We start from the raw sequence: 17,477 nt of genomic DNA on the forward strand, positions 1-17,477 counted from the left end.
ATATATATATATATATATATATATATATATATATATATATATATATATGGGGAAAATTCTAAGCAGAACACTAAATACTGGGAGTTGCAGAACACAATGAATCACTTATTTTTTCTATCCCAAAAACCTAAAAAGTAAATAAAAATGTTATAAATATAAGATTTATTGTTTCTTACACTAGAATTAAAAACAAAATATGAAAAATTTTCACTTTTTGTATAACCTACACATATGTAGATTAAATTACCAACATGTAAGTAGGCTATCTGTAGGTTAAAATCGTTGGTTTTTTATGTATATATAATACACATATTAATGTAAGAAACATAAAATTTAAAAAATATATAATTTAAATCCCAAAATTTAATAGTTGTTACTTTTGTTCTCGCAATAATTAGTGTTCTGTAATGATCTCATCCGGCATGGCATGTTAGGCCATACGGTATGGGGGTCGGCCCCGGTGCGTCGCGGTCCGGCGCCGGAGCCAACACCGTGCCGCCCCCCGTCCTGAGCTCCGTCCCCGTCGCCAACGTCCCTTCTTCGCCGTTCGGGATGATCCTCCAGGTGGGCCCCACCCCCGTCGCCGGAGCCAACACCATGCCGCCCACCCCGTCGAGCTCCGTCCTCCTTCGCCGGTCCGTCTCCATACCGTATAGTCTTACAAACTATAAAAAGGCCAACGGCAACACTGCTGGCTTCCAAGAAGATTATGAAGATACAGGGATATCTGATTCTGGCAGTCGGTCATTTAGTTCCAATATGAGTTCTATTCTATACGTATCAATCTAGGGTCCTGTAAAATATCTTATCTACTCCACACTCCCCAAAACCCATTTCTTTTCTTTAATTTCATAATTTCTCCTTTTGTCTTGCTTCCCCTTAAGTTTCTGAGTCTTTTGTTCAAGTGGGGGGTTGTGTGTTTGGAGGTCAATCTTTTTCTGGATGCGACAATGTGAAAAAGGGGTTTTAATTTTGACTTTTTGAGAGGATTTAAAGCCACCAATTAGGGTTTTTCTTTAATCAGAATCATAAAGTGGTGAACTTTGACCCTTTCTTTTCACACCTTGATCAACAATCAACAAAAGTTCTACAACAAAAGGTGAGATTTTTATCTTCTTTTTGTGCAAATTTTGGTGTTTCCCTTTTGGGTTTTGTTCTATATGCTTAAAGATTGAATCTTTGTATGTTAGTTTTGGTTTTTATATGTGAGATACACTGTAATTTGCTAGAACCCTAAAAAGTTTCTTTAAGTTATTGTACGAAATCAGGATCCTATTTTAGTATTACCTGTTGAAATTGAAATCTTATATGATGATCTTTGTGTTTTGTATGGGCAATTTAATTGTTTAGTTTGTTAAATTTGATCAAACATGAATCCATTTACAGAACTCAACACATCAAAGTGATTGTGCTGCAAAAAGGCCATTGGAAATTGTCCAAGATCACACTCATTTTTTTGGCTCATTTTGAACACATACTGAATCGGAATTTGAAAGCATGATTTTTAATTGGATTGATTGATCTGATTCATTTAAAATTTCTTTAATATTTGCAATTCTGGTCAAATTTAGGTGTTGTTTGCTCTTGTGATCATGGGTTCATCTTGCACCAAGCTCATTCCATGTCTAGTTTCACCAAACAAGGCATCGGTTCTCGAGGATCCGAACAATGGTATGTATAATACATTCCATAATTTACCATTAAATGCAAATGCTTTTCTTTAACGTTTCGGGAACTTATTTTAATAATTTGAAAGAAAATATGTTAGGTTTTTTTTTTTTTTTTTTTTTTTTTTTTGCAAACAGGTAATGAAGAGGAAGGCGGTAATTTGCCTAAATTCAAAGAGTTCACCTTCGAGCAACTTAAAAATGCAACATCAGGTTTTGCTGTTCAAAACATTGTATCCGAGCACGGTGAGAAAGCCCCAAATGTTGTGTATAAAGGAAAACTTGAGAATCAAGTGAGGATCGCAGTTAAACGTTTTAATAGTTCAGCCTGGCCTGATTCCCGACAATTTTTGGTATAAATCTTACAATTTTTTTATAGATTTTTGTGATAGTTAGTGTAATTTTTACAACATTCATAGATGAAAAACCGAGCTTATTCTTATAATTCATGTTCTTAATCAAGATGTTTTTTTCCAACAATGCGGATCTTATCGTCTTAAATATCGTCACATCTTTTCTAATTTGTGATTGCTCGTATTGTTCTTAATTATGTTTGAATTTATCTTTTTGGAACATTAGGAAGAAGCAAAATCGGTTGGTCAACTTCGTAACGCCAGGCTGGCAAATCTTCTTGGTTGCTGTTGTGAAAACGATGAACGACTACTTGTGGCTGAGTATATGCCTAATAATACACTTGCAAAACATCTTTTTCACTGTAAGTGGCTCTTTGTTATTTTCAAACTAAAAGAACTATGCTTTTTTTTTAATTATTTATTTACATCCACATGTCCATAATTTGTTCATAAGTGCGAGGTTCATTGGGGAACACTAAAAAAGTGGGGAACAGTGGGGAACCGACTCAAACGAACTCCGATTGGACTCATTCCAGCGGCGTTGGAACCGTCTCGTCGAACCCTAACTAAGATCTCTTAACCCTAAACCCTAAATCATAACCCCTAAACCCTAAACATATTAGGGTTTGGCTTTTAGGGTTTAGCCTTAGGGTTTAACTTTAAGGTTTAGAGTTTAGCTTTAGGGTTTAGCTATATGGTTTAGCTTTAGGTTTAGCCTTTAGGGTTTCGCTTTTAGGGTTTATAGTTTAGATTTTACGGTTTAGCTTAGGTTTTAGCCTTATTTTTTAGCTTTAGAGTTTAGAGTTTAGGAGTTAGGATTTAGGGTTAAGAGATCTTAGTTAGGGTTCGATGAAACGGTTCCAACGCCACTGGAATGAGTCCAGTCGGAGTTCGTTTGAGCCGGTTCCCCACTGTTCCCCACTTTTTTAGTGTTCCCCAATGAACCCTCCCCTTGTTCATAATCAGTCATTCTTGCAAATTGTAATGTTTTATTTTTTATATAAATTCACAAGAATCATGTATATCTCTGTTGATTCAGGGGAATCGCAACCGATGAAATGGGCAATGAGGTTACGTGTGGTGTTACATTTAGCCGAAGCTCTTGAATATTGCACAAATAAAGGGCGTGCTCTTTATCACGATCTCAATGCCTATAGAGTTTTGTTTGACGAGGTCAAACCTTCAATCTTTATCTCATATTTCCCATTTTTAAATATGAAAACTGATGCTCACGTATTAGATTCTTGCAGGAAGGTAATCCTAGACTTTCGTGCTTTGGCTTGATGAAGAATAGTCGGGATGGAAAAAGTTATAGCACGAATCTTGCTTTCACTCCTCCCGAGTATTTGAGGACAGGTACATTTTTGTTTACATTATTGTTCTTAATTATTTTGACTTTTGTGGTCAAAAGGATTAGTTTTGACTTTTATGGTCAATGGGAGTTATTTTTAACTTTATTTGGCAATTTCTATAAGTTTATGAGTGTGAAGTACACGGATGGTCCCTATGGTTTACCAAAATTTTGGATCTGGTCCCTAGCTTTTCAAAAGTACACAATGGTCCCTGTGGTTTGCACTTTGTAACACATTTAGTTCCAATCTTTGTCCAAAAGTACATGGATGGTCCCTGTGGTTTGCACTTTGTGATGCATTTAGTCCCTAATTTGGACAGGCTAAAACCTTTAGATTTGTTGGCTGGGGACTAAATGTGTTACAAAGTGCAAACCACAGGGACCATCCATGTACTTTACTGTTTATTGTTTTAATGCCAATACACAAATTCAGTGTTTGCTTTTTTTGAGTTTTCCGAGAACCGATGCGTTCTGGTTTCGGTACCATTTGTATTTCTGTTATGGAAAAGATGCATTATAACTTTTGAAGTGACAACCACTGATTTTCAACTTTAAATTTGGCATGAGTTTTATCTTTAGTTTTCTTATTTACTTTTTTGAAATTTGTTTCCATCCTTTAGGAAGAGTAACGCCTGAAAGCGTGATATATAGCTTTGGGACTCTTTTGGTTGACCTTCTTAGCGGGAAGCACATTCCTCCAAGCCATGTAAGAATACGTTTCACCGATTTATGTGTATGTATGTATGCATGTTTGATCACACATCTTGTTTATAATTTCAGGCACTTGACTTGATAAGAGATCGGAACCTTCAAATGCTTACGGATTCATGTTTGGAAGGACAATTTTCTAACGATGATGGAACCGAGTTGGTGCGTTTGGCTTCTCGTTGTTTGCAATACGAACCACGTGAACGCCCGAATTCAAAGTCGCTTGTAGCGGCCTTGACTGCTCTACAAAAAGAAACAGAGGTTAGTTTATCGTCTTTTGACTTAGCACAAGAGTGTTTTGACGTTTGACTTTAGTCAAAGTTCTAAAATACCCTTTGATAATTTCTTCACAGGTCCCGTCATACGTCTTGATGGGGATCCCGGCCACGACTTCATTCTCACCTCGGTCACCTCTTGGTCAAGCTTGCTTAAGAATGGATTTGACCGCTATACATGAAATTTTGGAAACGGTTTCGTATAAAGATGATGAAGGGCAAACAAATGAGGTTAGTTTATTGCCATTAAGGGTTGAGGGTCCCACTTTTCTGTTCTAATTAGCGGGACCCATGAAACAGAAAAAAAAAAAACGGGATTCACACTCTTTTTGTACGTTTTTTTCAAATCGAATTTGCTCTTGATTCTTATTCATGTTACTATGGTAACAGCTCTCGTTTCAAGTGTGGACCGATCAAATGCAAGAGTCGTTAAATTCAAAGAAAAAGGGAGATGTAGCGTTCCGGAACAAGGATTTCAATGCTGCAATAGAGTGTTACTCTCAGGTGTTTTTCTCTTGCACATTTTCCAAAATTATTATATGTTACGACAATGGCAAAAGACTAAAATACCCTTTTTGTTCGGTTTTTTGCAGTTCATTGAGCACGGACCAATGGCATCACCAACCGTATATGCAAGGCGTAGTCTATCTTACCTCATGAATGACATGGCTCAAGAAGCATTAAATGACGCAATGCAGGCTCAAGTGGTGTCACCCGTTTGGCACATTGCGTTGTATCTACAATCCGCCGCACTTTTTGCGCTTAAAATGGAAAATGAAGCGCATGCGGCTCTCAAAGAGGCTGCAACTCTTGAAGCCAAGAGGGGTGCAGCCACTGCGAATGGTCAGTGATCAAGTTGGTTCTTGTTGACTTGATATGTTTTGACTTTGACTGAATGGTCAAACGGATATAAGAGCGAAGATTTTGCTGTTCTTTATGGAAATTTATGGTATTGGAGATTAAATGTAGAAAAAAAGGTTGCATTTTTTGTTGAAGCATTGGGTGTAAAGCATGAACTTGGTTGGCTCTACTTTATGTACAAAAAGTTAGCCTTTTATTCTCTTGGTTCGGTTTGGTTTGGTTTGTCACGGGCTCACGGTGCATAATTTTTGTAACAGGTTCAAAGGACACCGAAATGATTGGTTATAGTTTGTCACGGTTTTGATCGTTTGTCCTAACGATATTAAAAATGAAAGTTTATTAGAGACTAACAGAATATTCAAACGAAGTTAAAAAATTGGACTCAAAATGTTAGAAAAAAAAGCGTTTAGGATTCAGGGCGTTAAACTTTTTGATCTTGGACTTAAGTGGTTAAAATCACTATAACACAGTGACTCAAAAAGTAATTTACCCTTAGTATAAAACACTAACATTATATTAAAAATTCATAATCAATAAAAAAATACAACAAAAAATAACATAATTTGTTAAAATAATACAACAAAAAAGAGACATATCGGTAAAGCTTAGACAAAAAAATATAGTTAGACAAAAAAAACAAGGATAAGGGCCCAACCGGGTTCGAACCGGTGACCTATTGATCTGCAGTCAATTGCTCTACCACTGAGCTATGGACCCATTGTTGTTAAATGAATAATAAAATAATTACTTCAAAATAATGCTCTACAAAGAAAAAAATAAAATAAGCGTAATTAATGAAAAAATTACAAGAGGGCCCAACCGGGTTCGAACCGGTGACCTATTGATCTGCAGTCAATTGCTCTACCACTGAGCTATGGACCCATTGTTGTTGACTGACTAAATAAAATGATTATTTCTAAAAAATAATACAAAGAGTATCAAAAACAACAAAAAGGGCCCAACCGGGTTCGAACCGGTGACCTATTGATCTGCAGTCAATTGCTCTACCACTGAGCTATGGACCCATTGTTGTCAGTATTCCAACTAAATTAATAGAAATGGCAGTCTCGTAGAACATACATATCTTGAGGTTCAAAGTATTAATGCGTGAAAAGTCAACCACTCTATAAAATGTACAACCATCCATGCATAAGGTACAATCACAGCACTGGAATATCATAAAATATGCGTAGAAGAAACATCAACATTTTGCTAAACGGGTTGGTTTTGGGTTACCTTACTAGATTCATGGGTTGAACATCTACTTTTACAATTTCCTGTAAGAATGTATTTTATCTTAACATGTAAATGATTGAATATGTTTATGCTAAAACCTTAAAAATTATAACATAAGCAAAATTTATAGACATTTGGGCATGCGACTTGTAAGATTGACTGTGTTATGGGCTTTTAGCGACGGTGGGGCGCTAGATGTGGTGTGGGCCGGGAGGAGGGACGCTGGTTGGTGGTTAAACGATGGCTGCAAGGGGGAGGGGCCGCAAAAGGGCGTGTTCACCATTACATAGTTTAATATTAAAACAATAGTATGTAGAAAACAAAAACCAAATTCAAACTAAACAAGTTGCGTTTGCGTCAACCAGTGGTGTTCAAATATATTTATCTGACACGATTTACAGATTCCTGTTGTGTTTGCCTGCCGGCTTGGGCTCAACTTGCCAACCCGTGAATACGATTTGTAAGTACAACCAAAATACAAACACGACTACTAAGTTATAGCACATACTCATCGATCAAACCATATGCTATCGCAGAATTACATCACACCACAACAACAAATCAGGCCTTCAACAATGCACTTGTAACACGTAACATGTGTAAATCAAAACCCGTAAGCTACTCATTTTTTTTTTCTGAGTAAGTTGGTACAGGATTAGCTGCCCGGAAATCCTCTTTCGTTGTACCATAATAGGCTGCTGTCAATTCGCTGCCCGGATACATGATAAAATTCCAACCAAAAGCCGACCCACCGACAATGTGGCTACCATATGATCCTTCTTCAGGTCTCTCTTCTGAAGGTTTTCTGATAAACATCTTCTCCTTCTCTAATGGGGCTTCTGCAGGTTTGACTTCTGTTGACTTCTCATCAGTTGTACCTACCGCCAACTCAGCTGGAGTATTTAGATCTGTAACCGCTCCAAGCGTGCAGACCATGGCATCGCATTTCATGGCATGCACTCCTCGTTTCTTAATCAATCCAACGTACACCACACAACCTCCGGTTTCATGACCACACCATCGTCTTTTCAGTCAACCATTCCATTCGTGGCTATAGGTTCCACCCCTGTGTACACTCAATCCGCCTCACAAAATGTATTTCCAACATACTATGGCCCACTTTGTGCCACTTTAGTTGTAACGTCGCTACCTGCATCATTTTCTCAAGGAGTCACGCAAGTATCCACCCCCTCATTTACACCTTTCACGTCAATAGGATATCAGTTTGTTACAACACCTTATGGTTTATTTGGAACTGCATATGGTTATACGCATGCGCACGCTTCCTAACAACTAACCCATGGGGTCCACGCCATTTGCGACAACCAATGCATAACGGCTGTCGCAAGAAGAGAAACAGAGGATGTTTGTTGCCTTCAGGGGCGTAGCTTTCAAGGGGGCGGGGGGCGCCCGAACCACCCCCCCCCCCAAACTTTTCGCTCAGTAGTGTTACGTATGTACGTTTCGTATAGAATTTTTTAGGTACATACGTTTTCGACCCCTAGTGGAAATTTTCAAGCTTCGCCACTAGTTGCCTTTGAACAATGGGTCAAAGGGAACGTTGAACTCGGTTGAATGAAAACGTAAGATAAGTCGAATTTAGGTCTTTAAAAAAGAAATTATTAGAGAAGGAAAGGAAAACAATATAAGCCGCAAAAAGGAAAGAGACTAAAAGGAAAAGCAGAATTTTCAAAAAAAAAAAAAAAAGGAAAAGCAGAGTTTTTTCCCAAACTAGTGTAGATACAAAAAGTATTTACCTATTTGGGTACTTTAAAAAATATTTACCTATTTGGGTACTTTTCTATATCCATTTAATTTTTTTACCTAATTTATACATTTCCTTTTATTTTTCTACCCAAAGTTAAATTAGATTACTCACAGAATTAGAATCAGCAAAAATATGAGTAATTATTTTTTGTAAAAAAATAAAAAAATTCTACAGATATTCAAAAAAAATCTGCAAAAATTATACAAAAAATCTGCGAAAAATCCACAAAAAATCTGCAAAAATATATTAAAAAATTCTACAATAATTCTGCAAAGTTAAAAAAAAACAATAAATTCACAAATTTACTCCCCTAAGTTATATCGATTAAGTGATAGTAATCTGGTGAAAAGTTTGATATCTCAAACAAGTTTATATAAACTCAAGCAATTAATAAAATAAAGTTACAAATTTCGAATTTCTTGAAATTTGAGTTTTGAGAAAAGATCCTAAGTATTTTAATTATTTCAATTTTATTAATAGTGATTATTTCGCCAATATTCTGTACGTATAAGTAGTTTGGTTTTTTTATAGATATTAACCCGAAACGAACTACACAATGTGGACCATCAAATCCACCAACTATCACCCTATAGATTATATTTTTTTATAATATTTTTTTTTAACTTTGCAGAATTATTGTAGAATTTTTTAATATATTTTTGCAGATTTTTTATGGATTTTTCGCAGATTTTTTTTAGACTTTTTGCAGATTTTTTTTTGAATATTTGCATAATATTTTATTTTTTTACAAAAAATAATTACTTATATTTTTGTTGATTCTAATTCTGTGAGTAATCTAATTTTACTTTGGGTAGAAAAATAAAAAGAAATGTATACATCAGGTAAAAAATTAAAGAGATATAGAAAAGTACCCAAATACATAAATATTTTTCAAAGTACCTAAATAGGTAAATAATTTTTGTATCTACACTAACTTGGAAAAAACTGAGGAAAAGCAAGGGAGGTAACGTGAAAAAAGAGAAATAATAAATATATCATCAATCAATCAAAAAGGGGGTTTCTTCATTCATCTGCGTTCGTTCGTTCGTTAGGGTTTCATCATCGCAACAAGATGAAGAAGAGCCAGCAGCAGCAGCAGAGGAGGTATTTCGTATTCTTCGTTCAATTCATAATAATTAGCGATTCAACTGATTCTGATTTGCTAATTTCTGTTCAGTAACAACAACAAGGCATCTTCTACAACATCTAAGAGGAAGAGGAAGATGAAGAGCTCTCAGGGTGTAAGTCTATTTCATTACTTGTTAATCCCATTTACCCGCCCAAACTCTAAATTATAATTTTTGGTTGAATCAATCATCCGTTAACTTAAGGAATAAGTACTAAATTCGAATTACTACTTAGAATTATTATTATTATATTGTTGTTGTTGTTGCTGCTGTTGACTTGAAACAAAGCAATGAATGCTTATTAATAATAATAATAATTCTTGATTTGTTTGTTTAGACCACCACCACCTTGTTGTTCAAGGACAAGGAGGACGTGTTGAAGCTTAGTTGTGAAGAGTTAAAGATGATGCCGCAGCTTTGCTCTATCGATGATGCTTTTCATCTTTCACATAGTGAGTTTAGCGAAATTTTTTACTCGTTTGTATCAGGGAGGCGTGCTGCTACTGAGGAATACATGAAGTGGAATTTGTATGCCAAAGCATTTTATCTTAAATTGCATTCCTCCTGTGAGAACATACCACCTTTCAGATACAAATCATTGCAGGTACCTAGTACATCGGTTTTAGTAGTTAGGAAATTATGTTTCATGGACTTTGTTTGTTTACCCATCTAATTTAATTTATTATTATTTGTTTAGGTGGCAGATGGAGGGATCTCATCAGACGAGGTATGCTATTATTGTTATCACAGTTAGTTGATTTGGTTTGGTTAAAAGGGATTGATTGATTGATTGGTATGAAACAAGGGTTAATAATAATAATTTATGTTTTTGCTAAACCTTTTGGTTCATCTCTTAGAGGGGCCATTGGACTTTGTTTACCCATGTAATTTATTTGCTTTGCTGCTGTGATTGTTTAGGAAGAACCCCCCCTCTCCCCAGTTGATGAGGTATTCTTAATCACATAATAAACCTATCTATCTTGGTTCATTTTAGGAAATTATTATTATTATGTTTTTGCTAAACCTTTTGGTTGGTTTATAGCTAACGCGAGTGATTGGTTTCGCCAGGCCCCGCCTTTTGGGGCCATTCAAATTCGGTGAATATACTGAACGCACCCAACCTCGCTGTATTCCTTATCATCTCTATTTGCTGCTCAAGCAAGCAGTTGCTATCATGAAGTCGTCGCACACCAAAACCACAAAATTGAAAATGGTTGAGAAAAAAATCCGGTTTTTTTGCAACTACTTCCACTCTCATCTGCCACCTGGCTGGAAATAGTATGCCCTTTTCTTTTCTCTATCTCCCCTTTTATATCATTTTAAAGTTTTTTATTATGCTCATTTTCTTTCCTTTTGCAGCAAACGGGACCGAGCCAGCAAAGAAGTTGAAAGCTATGACCCCACACGTAAGCCTAGATACGATATGTCTGGTTACACCCCTATCTCCTCTTTTACAGGCGCGCATGTGGAGTTTGAGTATGATGAGCAGACCCGTCTCTCACGACAAAGCATGATTGCTACTATGTGGATTATTCACTCACGTCAGACGCCTATCCTTTGGGAACTGTCCCCGGAGCAGTTGTCATTCTATTGTAAAATATGCTCCTGCTTTGGTATTGATTACCATCGTTTAGAGGCCGCTTCTGAGGATGATGTGCGTTTGATGTTTGTGGGAGTTTCTAAGTAGGCTACCATTTCCAAGGGACTATGAATGTAGCTAATGAAAAACTAGATCTTAACTTAATATATTATTCGATGGTGCTGTTTCCTGCGACTCTTTTTGATTGTAGCTCTCAAGTGCTGGCTATCATCATTGTGATCCTGGGTTCTGTTTTGGGTTCCACTTGGTTGTGTGTGTATTACTCATCTTACCACTTATGGCATCTTGAGCATTCAACCACCCTCTCCGACACCTTGCCTTAGTTCTTGAAACCATAAACAAAGCGCTATACAAGTTCATGGATGCTGTCAACTTTGACAACTGTGAATTGGGATCTTGTATATAACATCCAAAACTGATTATTTTAATCTTGAAATCACTTTATCACCAAAGACTAGAAAGTGACTATCATGACTAGAATGTGTTGGCACGCGTCCATAGTTTCCGAGTCCATGCAAGTCGGAACGGGCCAGGTTGTCCAAGTCCATGCAAGTCGGTGTGGGCTTTAAGATTGAAACGCTTGAAGCTGAGTTTGAATCCTTGAAGATGAAGGAAGCCGAAACTATTGATGGGTTCGATGCCCGAATAGGAGGTCTAGTTTCTAAAGTCGCAAGTTTTGGAACAGTATTTGAAGAGAAAAGGCTTGTTCGAAAGCTTTTAAAATCGCACCACCAAAGGAACAAGTCTCAGTTTGAGAAAACCGAGAACAAAGGAAAAGGTAAAGATCGTTCTAAGCAATGTTTTAAAATCCGGTTTTTTAATCATATCGGATTAGGCACAAAAATGGTTTAACCGGTTGAACCGGGTTGTGTCGGGCGGTTCAACCGGGTTGACTAGTTAATTGTATAATTTCATAAATTACAACATTAACTCAAAAAATAATCCAAAATTGGATTAAAATGGAAATCTGGAACGAACGATGGGGTGATGGAAGTCTGGAACAAGTTACGAATTATGGAGTGATGAAGCAAGTTTTGAATTTTAATTGATGGAGATAAAATGTTAAAACTTGTTAGGTTAAAGCTAAGAGTAAACATGGAGATGAGGCGATAAAAAGTAAAATTCTAACCCAAAAACAGACCTGAGACGGTACCGGTATAACGGTTCAAACCGGTATTCCGGATTTTACCGGCGGTACAAAGTCTATGTCGTTTCTCCTACTTTCGGGGTGTTTTGGACCGGATTTACATCCGAAAACAGTAATACCGGTATAAGCGGCCGGTATTTACCGGTTTTTAAAACATTGGTTCTAAGGTCCAATGTCATAGGTGTGATCAATTTGGAAACTTTTCTTCCGCGTGTCAGAAAGAAAGAAGAAAAGTGAAGAGGTGGATTCTTAACCATGTGTGATAGAAACGACAAGATGATTATACTCTACAAGATTGGACTTAAAACAAGAAAACCAGTTTGTCTACAAAATCGCTTGGCGGAAGGAAGGCTCTTGCATATATATACAACTTCATAGTCACATTTTTAACAAAAACTTACCGTACGACCCCAACGGTCAATAGAGTTGACATCCGCGCCTTTCTCAAGAAGTAAAATAACAATTTCTGTACAGCCTTCACAAGCAGCTAAGTGAAGTGCAGTTCTTTTATCATAATCCGCAATCGGGTAGACCATCCAATCCCCGATGGGTCAAAAGATTTTTCTTAGCCTTACAAGCCTGACGTATTCATTGAGAAATCTAAATTTACGCCCGGCATAGTGCATGCTGATTTCACTGAAAAAACAAAGATGTCTTTAACAGTCAAAACATACAATGGCAGCACTATCTAGACGACCATTTGAGTGTCTTCTTAACAAGAGGGAATATTATGTGATGGAACCCTGATCACACCCCAACCAATAGCAGAAACATCGAGGCGAGACGTAATAGATTGCTCAAAGACAATATAACACCAAATTTGCGACAATAAATTAAAATTTAAAATTTCATTTCACTAAATCAAGCATTACATTGTTCATGAAAATGAAAAGTACGACAATTGAATTTTCAAAACTAACAATACTAAAACACATAAATTAAAACTAGGTGAGTATCCAAATCCACCCAAAGTTTTTTCTTGCGAAATAAATAAAAGAGTCGGTTTATATTTAAAAGAACCGGTATTAACCCATGGACAATTATATGTTGCACTATCAAGAGTGAAAACTAGAGACGTAGTAAAGCTAATCTGGACACCCTAGTTTTATACAAGGAGAAACGGAATTTCATCCTAAAAAATGTCTTGAAGTTGTCTGGTGTCTCCTTCTTATGACCGTTATCATGCCACCTCCGCCAACTTCAGAAGCCAAATTCCCGAAAAATACGGTGCATGTTGAAAATTATCATCTTGACGGCCTAGTGGTTGGATGCGGAAGAGATAACGAACGATTTGATTTTAGACCGGAAGAATACCTTGTTGAGTTTGATGACGATGTTGGATACTCTTGTGCCTTTTTAATTGGAAAAACAAGCATACAAAATTTCCTGTTTTTAATCAAACGCTTAGCAAGCTTTGCACCGGAGGCATTATTAAAGATTGTTGGTGGCGAGCCATGGTATGGAGAGCGAATTCGAATTTCTTGAAGAAGTTTGGGTTACTATGAATTACTGGTAAACTAAACTATTTGCCTATGTATGTATGTATGTAGTAAAAACAACGAAACTAAATAAAAAGTTCAAAAGTTTGATGGTTTTCTCTTATAAAATTCATCTGTTGAACACGTACCATTAACCAAAACCGAATCTGAAACCGGTTTATTCATCTCTACTAGTAGAGTACTGCTATTTCTGGGTTGAAAGTTGGTTCATTGAACTGTAACTACAAATTCTTATAAAAGATCTGCGCAACCTCTTTTGTCTGCGTCGCGCAGACACTACCATCTGCAGACTGTTTGTTTTTCCGAAGACATTTCACTAAAAAACGTCTGCGCGAGCTCTTTTTGGTGCAGACTTGGCCCAACCATTTCTAAGATCTTCTAAAGTCTGCAAAGGGTTAAACACCACCACCGTCTACCACCAACGTCCACCACCACTGTCCACCACCACGCACCACCACCGTCCGTACTCCACCACCAGTTTATTTTTGAAGTCTACATACGTTAAAAAACAAACAACCTTCTTCTTGCAGACTGCAGAGGTTTGGTCCACCTCTTCTTCTACAGATGTCTGCAGATGTGGTCTGTAGACTGTAGATATTTTACCTCTTAAAAAACAAATAGCACCTAAGTTTTTTAGTGGGGGTTAAAAATTTGGACTAAAGTGGCATGTTTCGGATATTTCAACGACGGAACAAGCAGAAAAAAAAAATTGGACCGAAGGGGCAATTTCCGACAAACCACAAGGACGAAAATGACAATTTACTCAAATATTTAGTTTTTCATTTTTATCTTTTGTTTCTAACTAAACTTGTTCGCATCTTTAATTCTTCAAAAATGCATAAATTAAAGGTATGACCTCAAAAAGTCAAAACTTTCCATTCTAACAGTTGTGTTTTCTATATGCATGTTATTATTCAAACATTTGTGTTTTCTATAACAAATACGTGTATGTATACACACAGAGAATGCCATATATATGTTTTGAAACGGTAGCAACTCATAAGATTCCACATGTACGGCATAATCCACCATCCAACTTTCTTTGTTCAATCTCCAATACGTACTCGAGTTCTGTTATTATGTCTTCAAACTTTGGCCTCACATCAGGATTCCGGTGCCAACATCTTTTTAGCAGCCTGTAAAATCAGACCTCTTAATTGTGACTGACTGCTATGTTTGTGCATACATAAACAACCCTGAATGTAGAAACACACTTACTTTGACTCTTTTGGTCAAACTTACAATTTTGACATTCATGTTAAACTTGACTTTTCTTAAGCAGTCAACACTAGTATATTTATTTCTATTCATATTGCTTATTATGGAAGAGTTCAATCTGGTTGTCTAACTACACATAAATTCTAAAAGATGCTTGGGAATATTTGAAGTTGATAAGAAGTTTGTATATTAAATATGATTTAAAAACTATATTATTAAATTAATAACTTACTTTTTTTCAAATAAAACGATTAAGGATGTTGTAAGCATTAGACTACATATTAGACAACTTCAGATATATTGACCCGTTTCATTTTCATTCTTAACTAACTTTTATACTTTTACCTGTTTGACCCGTCATCAATAAAATACAACTTGAATTGACCCGTTTTCACATAAATGGGTTGACAGTTCCACCTATGGTCATGCGGATTAATTTTTACTTTAATGACACAAGTCGAGCACGTATAAGTAACTTACATTTTCACAGGTTCAGGGTATAAACAGGAAGATAAAGGCGGTCTTGAGTGCTCATATGCTCGTTTGTCCGCTACATGTTCTGGTGGTTCTTCTATATTCGATGGCCCACCCTGAAACATCTAAAGCCACATCTAGATATATAACTTGAATATTCAAACAATATAGAATGAGCAAATCAGATGATAATAAAAATTTTACTTTTTTTAAAGTCAAAAAAATGGAAACAATGGTCTTTTTTTTTTTGCATAATTTAGTTTGAGTTTCAAAGATTACAAACTTTTCTATCGGTACAATATTTAAGAAAGTTTTAGCGTAATCTTTTATTCTTTCCCGATTTAATAAGACTTGCACCAAATGTGAGTTCTAAAGTTGACCAATTTGACCACAAAAGTCAATAACATATGTCTCTTTACTATGCATATTTTGACTCTTGAAGTCAAAAGACAAAATAAAAGCTCCACACTAAAAGGTGCCTTGTTATGAACAATGTTTTGAAAACTGTACCTGCCGGTCGGGCCACTTGGACCGGAAGCCGGAGGTCTGGCTGATCCGGTTCACACTATCAGACAAGTTTTGAGTCGAGCCGGCCGGTTTGACCGGAAAACCGGCGGGTTGAACCGGATTTTGGTTAAAAATTTTCAGTTATACCCTATAAATTTTTATATAATATTTACGACGTCACCCGGTTCTTACATTCGAGCCGACCGACTCGACCAGTGGACTGGTAAGGAGACTGGTTCGACGTCCGGTCCTAAAAACATTTGTTATGAAGCGTTCTAAGATGATTTAATGTTATCCTGAACTTCTTTTAGCTGAACATAACAAAAGTCAAACAAGTATTGCATTCTAAGATTGAATACTTTGACCACAAAAGTCAAACTATGCATCTTTTTGTTAAGAACTGAGTATGTCTTACTTCGTGAACAATGAGAGCAAAAGAGTAAACATCAACACTCTTGTCATACGATTCGCGACGATATACTTCAGGAGCCATGTATCGATCTGAAACAAACATACAAAACATGTAATCACAAAACATCAACTTATATAACTGTTATGATAACGTGACATATTATAGTACATGAGCCAGTGCCTCCTGTCATTTTATAGCCGTTAACGTCTTTCTCTCGTGCAGTTTTGCTCAAATGGAAGCCTGTAACTTTCAGATGACCAGCTTCATCTTGCAATATATTTCTGAAAGATTTTTTAGGCAAGAAAAAGGAAAGGTGGTTAATTCAGAAGTATAAGTGTAAAACGAATCATGACGCAAAAAAGGGCCGACATAAGGGTGTGAATTTCTGACAAACAGGTTAGAGCTAGTTTCAAGTCGAACAACATGTATAACTAAACAGGTTGGGTTCGGGTCAACGTGACGGAATCACACGTTTATTATTATATTTTTTTAAATGTGTTTTATATTATAATTTGAACGAGAATTTTTTTATGCCAAAATTGGATGATAAAATAGAAACAAGAAATGTCTTATAGTTTAAACTAATAGTTTATACATATTTATGTTTTTGGTTATAAGTTTATAACTTCAGAATATTAATATGTAAAAAAATTAAATAACATTTTTTGACTTAAATGAGTTGCGGTCATGTCATGTTCGGGTTCATGTATGATTTTTGGGTGGCTAGTTGTGCATGTCCTAGAAAAGTTTTTGTAGACTCATGTATCATGAAATTAAAATAAAGGAAAAATTACAAGTTTTGTCCTTTATCTTTATACCATTTTTCAGGCGGTGTCCTTTTTAACGAATGTTGACAGGCGGTGTCCTTTACTAGGTATTTTGTTGCAAGTTTAGTCCTTTACACCCAACCCAGTTTAAAAACCCTGTTAATTGTTGGGTGTAAAGGACTAAATTTGCAACAAAATACCTAGGTAAAGGACTAAACTTGCAACAAAATACCTAGTAAAGGACACCGCCTGTCAACAATTAACAGGGTTTTTAAACTGGGTTGGGTGTAAAGGACTAAACTTGCAACAAAATACCTAGTAAAGGACACCGCCTGTCAACATTCGTTAAAAAGGACACCGCCTGAAAAGTGGTATAAAGATAAAGGACAAAACTTGTAATTTTTCCTAAAAGAAATGTTACTTTACTGCATATTCTAAACAAAGATTGTTTGAATACATACCTTGGGGTCAAATCCCTGTGAATTATAGCATGGGGTTTATAGTGAT

General features: G+C 36.2%; 3 protein-coding genes and 3 non-coding genes across 8 annotated transcripts; 2 read left to right on the top strand and 4 right to left on the bottom strand.

Annotated features, from left to right (window-relative positions):
• The first annotated feature begins 702 nt into the window (after window positions 1-702).
• LOC110926536 (serine/threonine-protein kinase BSK7) lies at window positions 703-5,416 on the top strand. The gene is made up of 11 exons (XM_022170320.2): window positions 703-1,099; window positions 1,572-1,671; window positions 1,806-2,020; window positions 2,247-2,382; window positions 3,060-3,193; window positions 3,271-3,376; window positions 3,992-4,077; window positions 4,152-4,340; window positions 4,433-4,585; window positions 4,745-4,858; window positions 4,948-5,416. Exons 2-11 carry the CDS (start codon window positions 1,593-1,595, stop codon window positions 5,203-5,205), a joined length of 1,470 nt encoding a protein of 489 aa, XP_022026012.1. The 5' UTR covers window positions 703-1,099; window positions 1,572-1,592; the 3' UTR covers window positions 5,206-5,416.
• Window positions 5,417-5,860: 444 nt separating this feature from the next.
• Window positions 5,861-5,932, bottom strand: TRNAC-GCA. Its single transcript has one exon. It is a non-coding gene; the product is annotated as a tRNA-Cys (tRNA).
• A 93-nt stretch (window positions 5,933-6,025) lies between these two features.
• On the bottom strand, window positions 6,026-6,097 carry TRNAC-GCA. Its single transcript has one exon. It is a non-coding gene; the product is annotated as a tRNA-Cys (tRNA).
• Window positions 6,098-6,168: 71 nt separating this feature from the next.
• Window positions 6,169-6,240, bottom strand: TRNAC-GCA. Its single transcript has one exon. It is a non-coding gene; the product is annotated as a tRNA-Cys (tRNA).
• A 2,965-nt stretch (window positions 6,241-9,205) lies between these two features.
• Window positions 9,206-11,135, top strand: LOC110921048. Of its 3 annotated transcripts, none has more exons than XM_022165313.2 (7): window positions 9,206-9,323; window positions 9,397-9,457; window positions 9,684-9,950; window positions 10,044-10,073; window positions 10,265-10,294; window positions 10,389-10,624; window positions 10,706-11,124. In XM_022165313.2, the coding sequence occupies exons 1-7, from the start codon at window positions 9,292-9,294 to the stop codon at window positions 11,031-11,033; spliced, it is 984 nt and encodes a 327-aa protein (XP_022021005.1). In that variant the 5' UTR covers window positions 9,206-9,291; the 3' UTR covers window positions 11,034-11,124. The 3 variants fall into 3 exon arrangements, with proteins under 3 accessions (XP_022021005.1, XP_022021003.1, XP_022021002.1); XM_022165311.2 differs by having other exon boundaries at window positions 9,207-9,323; window positions 9,397-9,460; window positions 9,687-9,950; XM_022165310.2 differs by having other exon boundaries at window positions 9,209-9,323; window positions 9,397-9,460; window positions 10,706-11,135.
• A 3,364-nt stretch (window positions 11,136-14,499) lies between these two features.
• Window positions 14,500-17,462, bottom strand: LOC118479398 (integrin-linked protein kinase 1-like). The gene is made up of 5 exons (XM_035987165.1): window positions 17,432-17,462; window positions 16,372-16,484; window positions 16,207-16,292; window positions 15,291-15,409; window positions 14,500-14,728 (listed from the first exon to the last, which is right to left on the bottom strand). The coding sequence occupies exons 2-5, from the start codon at window positions 16,391-16,393 to the stop codon at window positions 14,590-14,592; spliced, it is 366 nt and encodes a 121-aa protein (XP_035843058.1). The 5' UTR covers window positions 16,394-16,484; window positions 17,432-17,462; the 3' UTR covers window positions 14,500-14,589.
• Window positions 17,463-17,477: the final 15 nt, after the last annotated feature.

Source organism: Helianthus annuus, chromosome 17, assembly GCF_002127325.2.
Source record: "Helianthus annuus cultivar XRQ/B chromosome 17, HanXRQr2.0-SUNRISE, whole genome shotgun sequence".
Classification (NCBI taxonomy): Eukaryota; Viridiplantae; Streptophyta; class Magnoliopsida; order Asterales; family Asteraceae; genus Helianthus; species Helianthus annuus.

Coding starts and splice junctions, on each gene's coding strand:
- LOC110926536 (XM_022170320.2), top strand. CDS start 1,593: ATGGGTTCATCTTGCACCAAGCTCATTCCATGTCTAGTTTCACCAAAC. Junction 1,672..1,805: donor TCTCGAGGATCCGAACAATG/GTATGTATAATA, acceptor TTTTGCAAACAG/GTAATGAAGAGGAAGGCGGT. Junction 2,021..2,246: donor CTGATTCCCGACAATTTTTG/GTATAAATCTTA, acceptor TTGGAACATTAG/GAAGAAGCAAAATCGGTTGG.
- LOC110921048 (XM_022165310.2), top strand. CDS start 9,292: ATGAAGAAGAGCCAGCAGCAGCAGCAGAGGAG. Junction 10,295..10,388: donor CCCTCTCCCCAGTTGATGAG/GTATTCTTAATC, acceptor GTTGGTTTATAG/CTAACGCGAGTGATTGGTTT. Junction 10,625..10,705: donor CTGCCACCTGGCTGGAAATA/GTATGCCCTTTT, acceptor TTCCTTTTGCAG/CAAACGGGACCGAGCCAGCA.
- LOC118479398 (XM_035987165.1), bottom strand. CDS start 16,393: ATGACAGGAGGCACTGGCTCAT. Junction 15,410..16,206: donor TTGCTCTCATTGTTCACGAA/GTAAGACATACT, acceptor ATGTGGCTTTAG/ATGTTTCAGGGTGGGCCATC. Junction 14,729..15,290: donor TACCCTGAACCTGTGAAAAT/GTAAGTTACTTA, acceptor CTGATTTTACAG/GCTGCTAAAAAGATGTTGGC.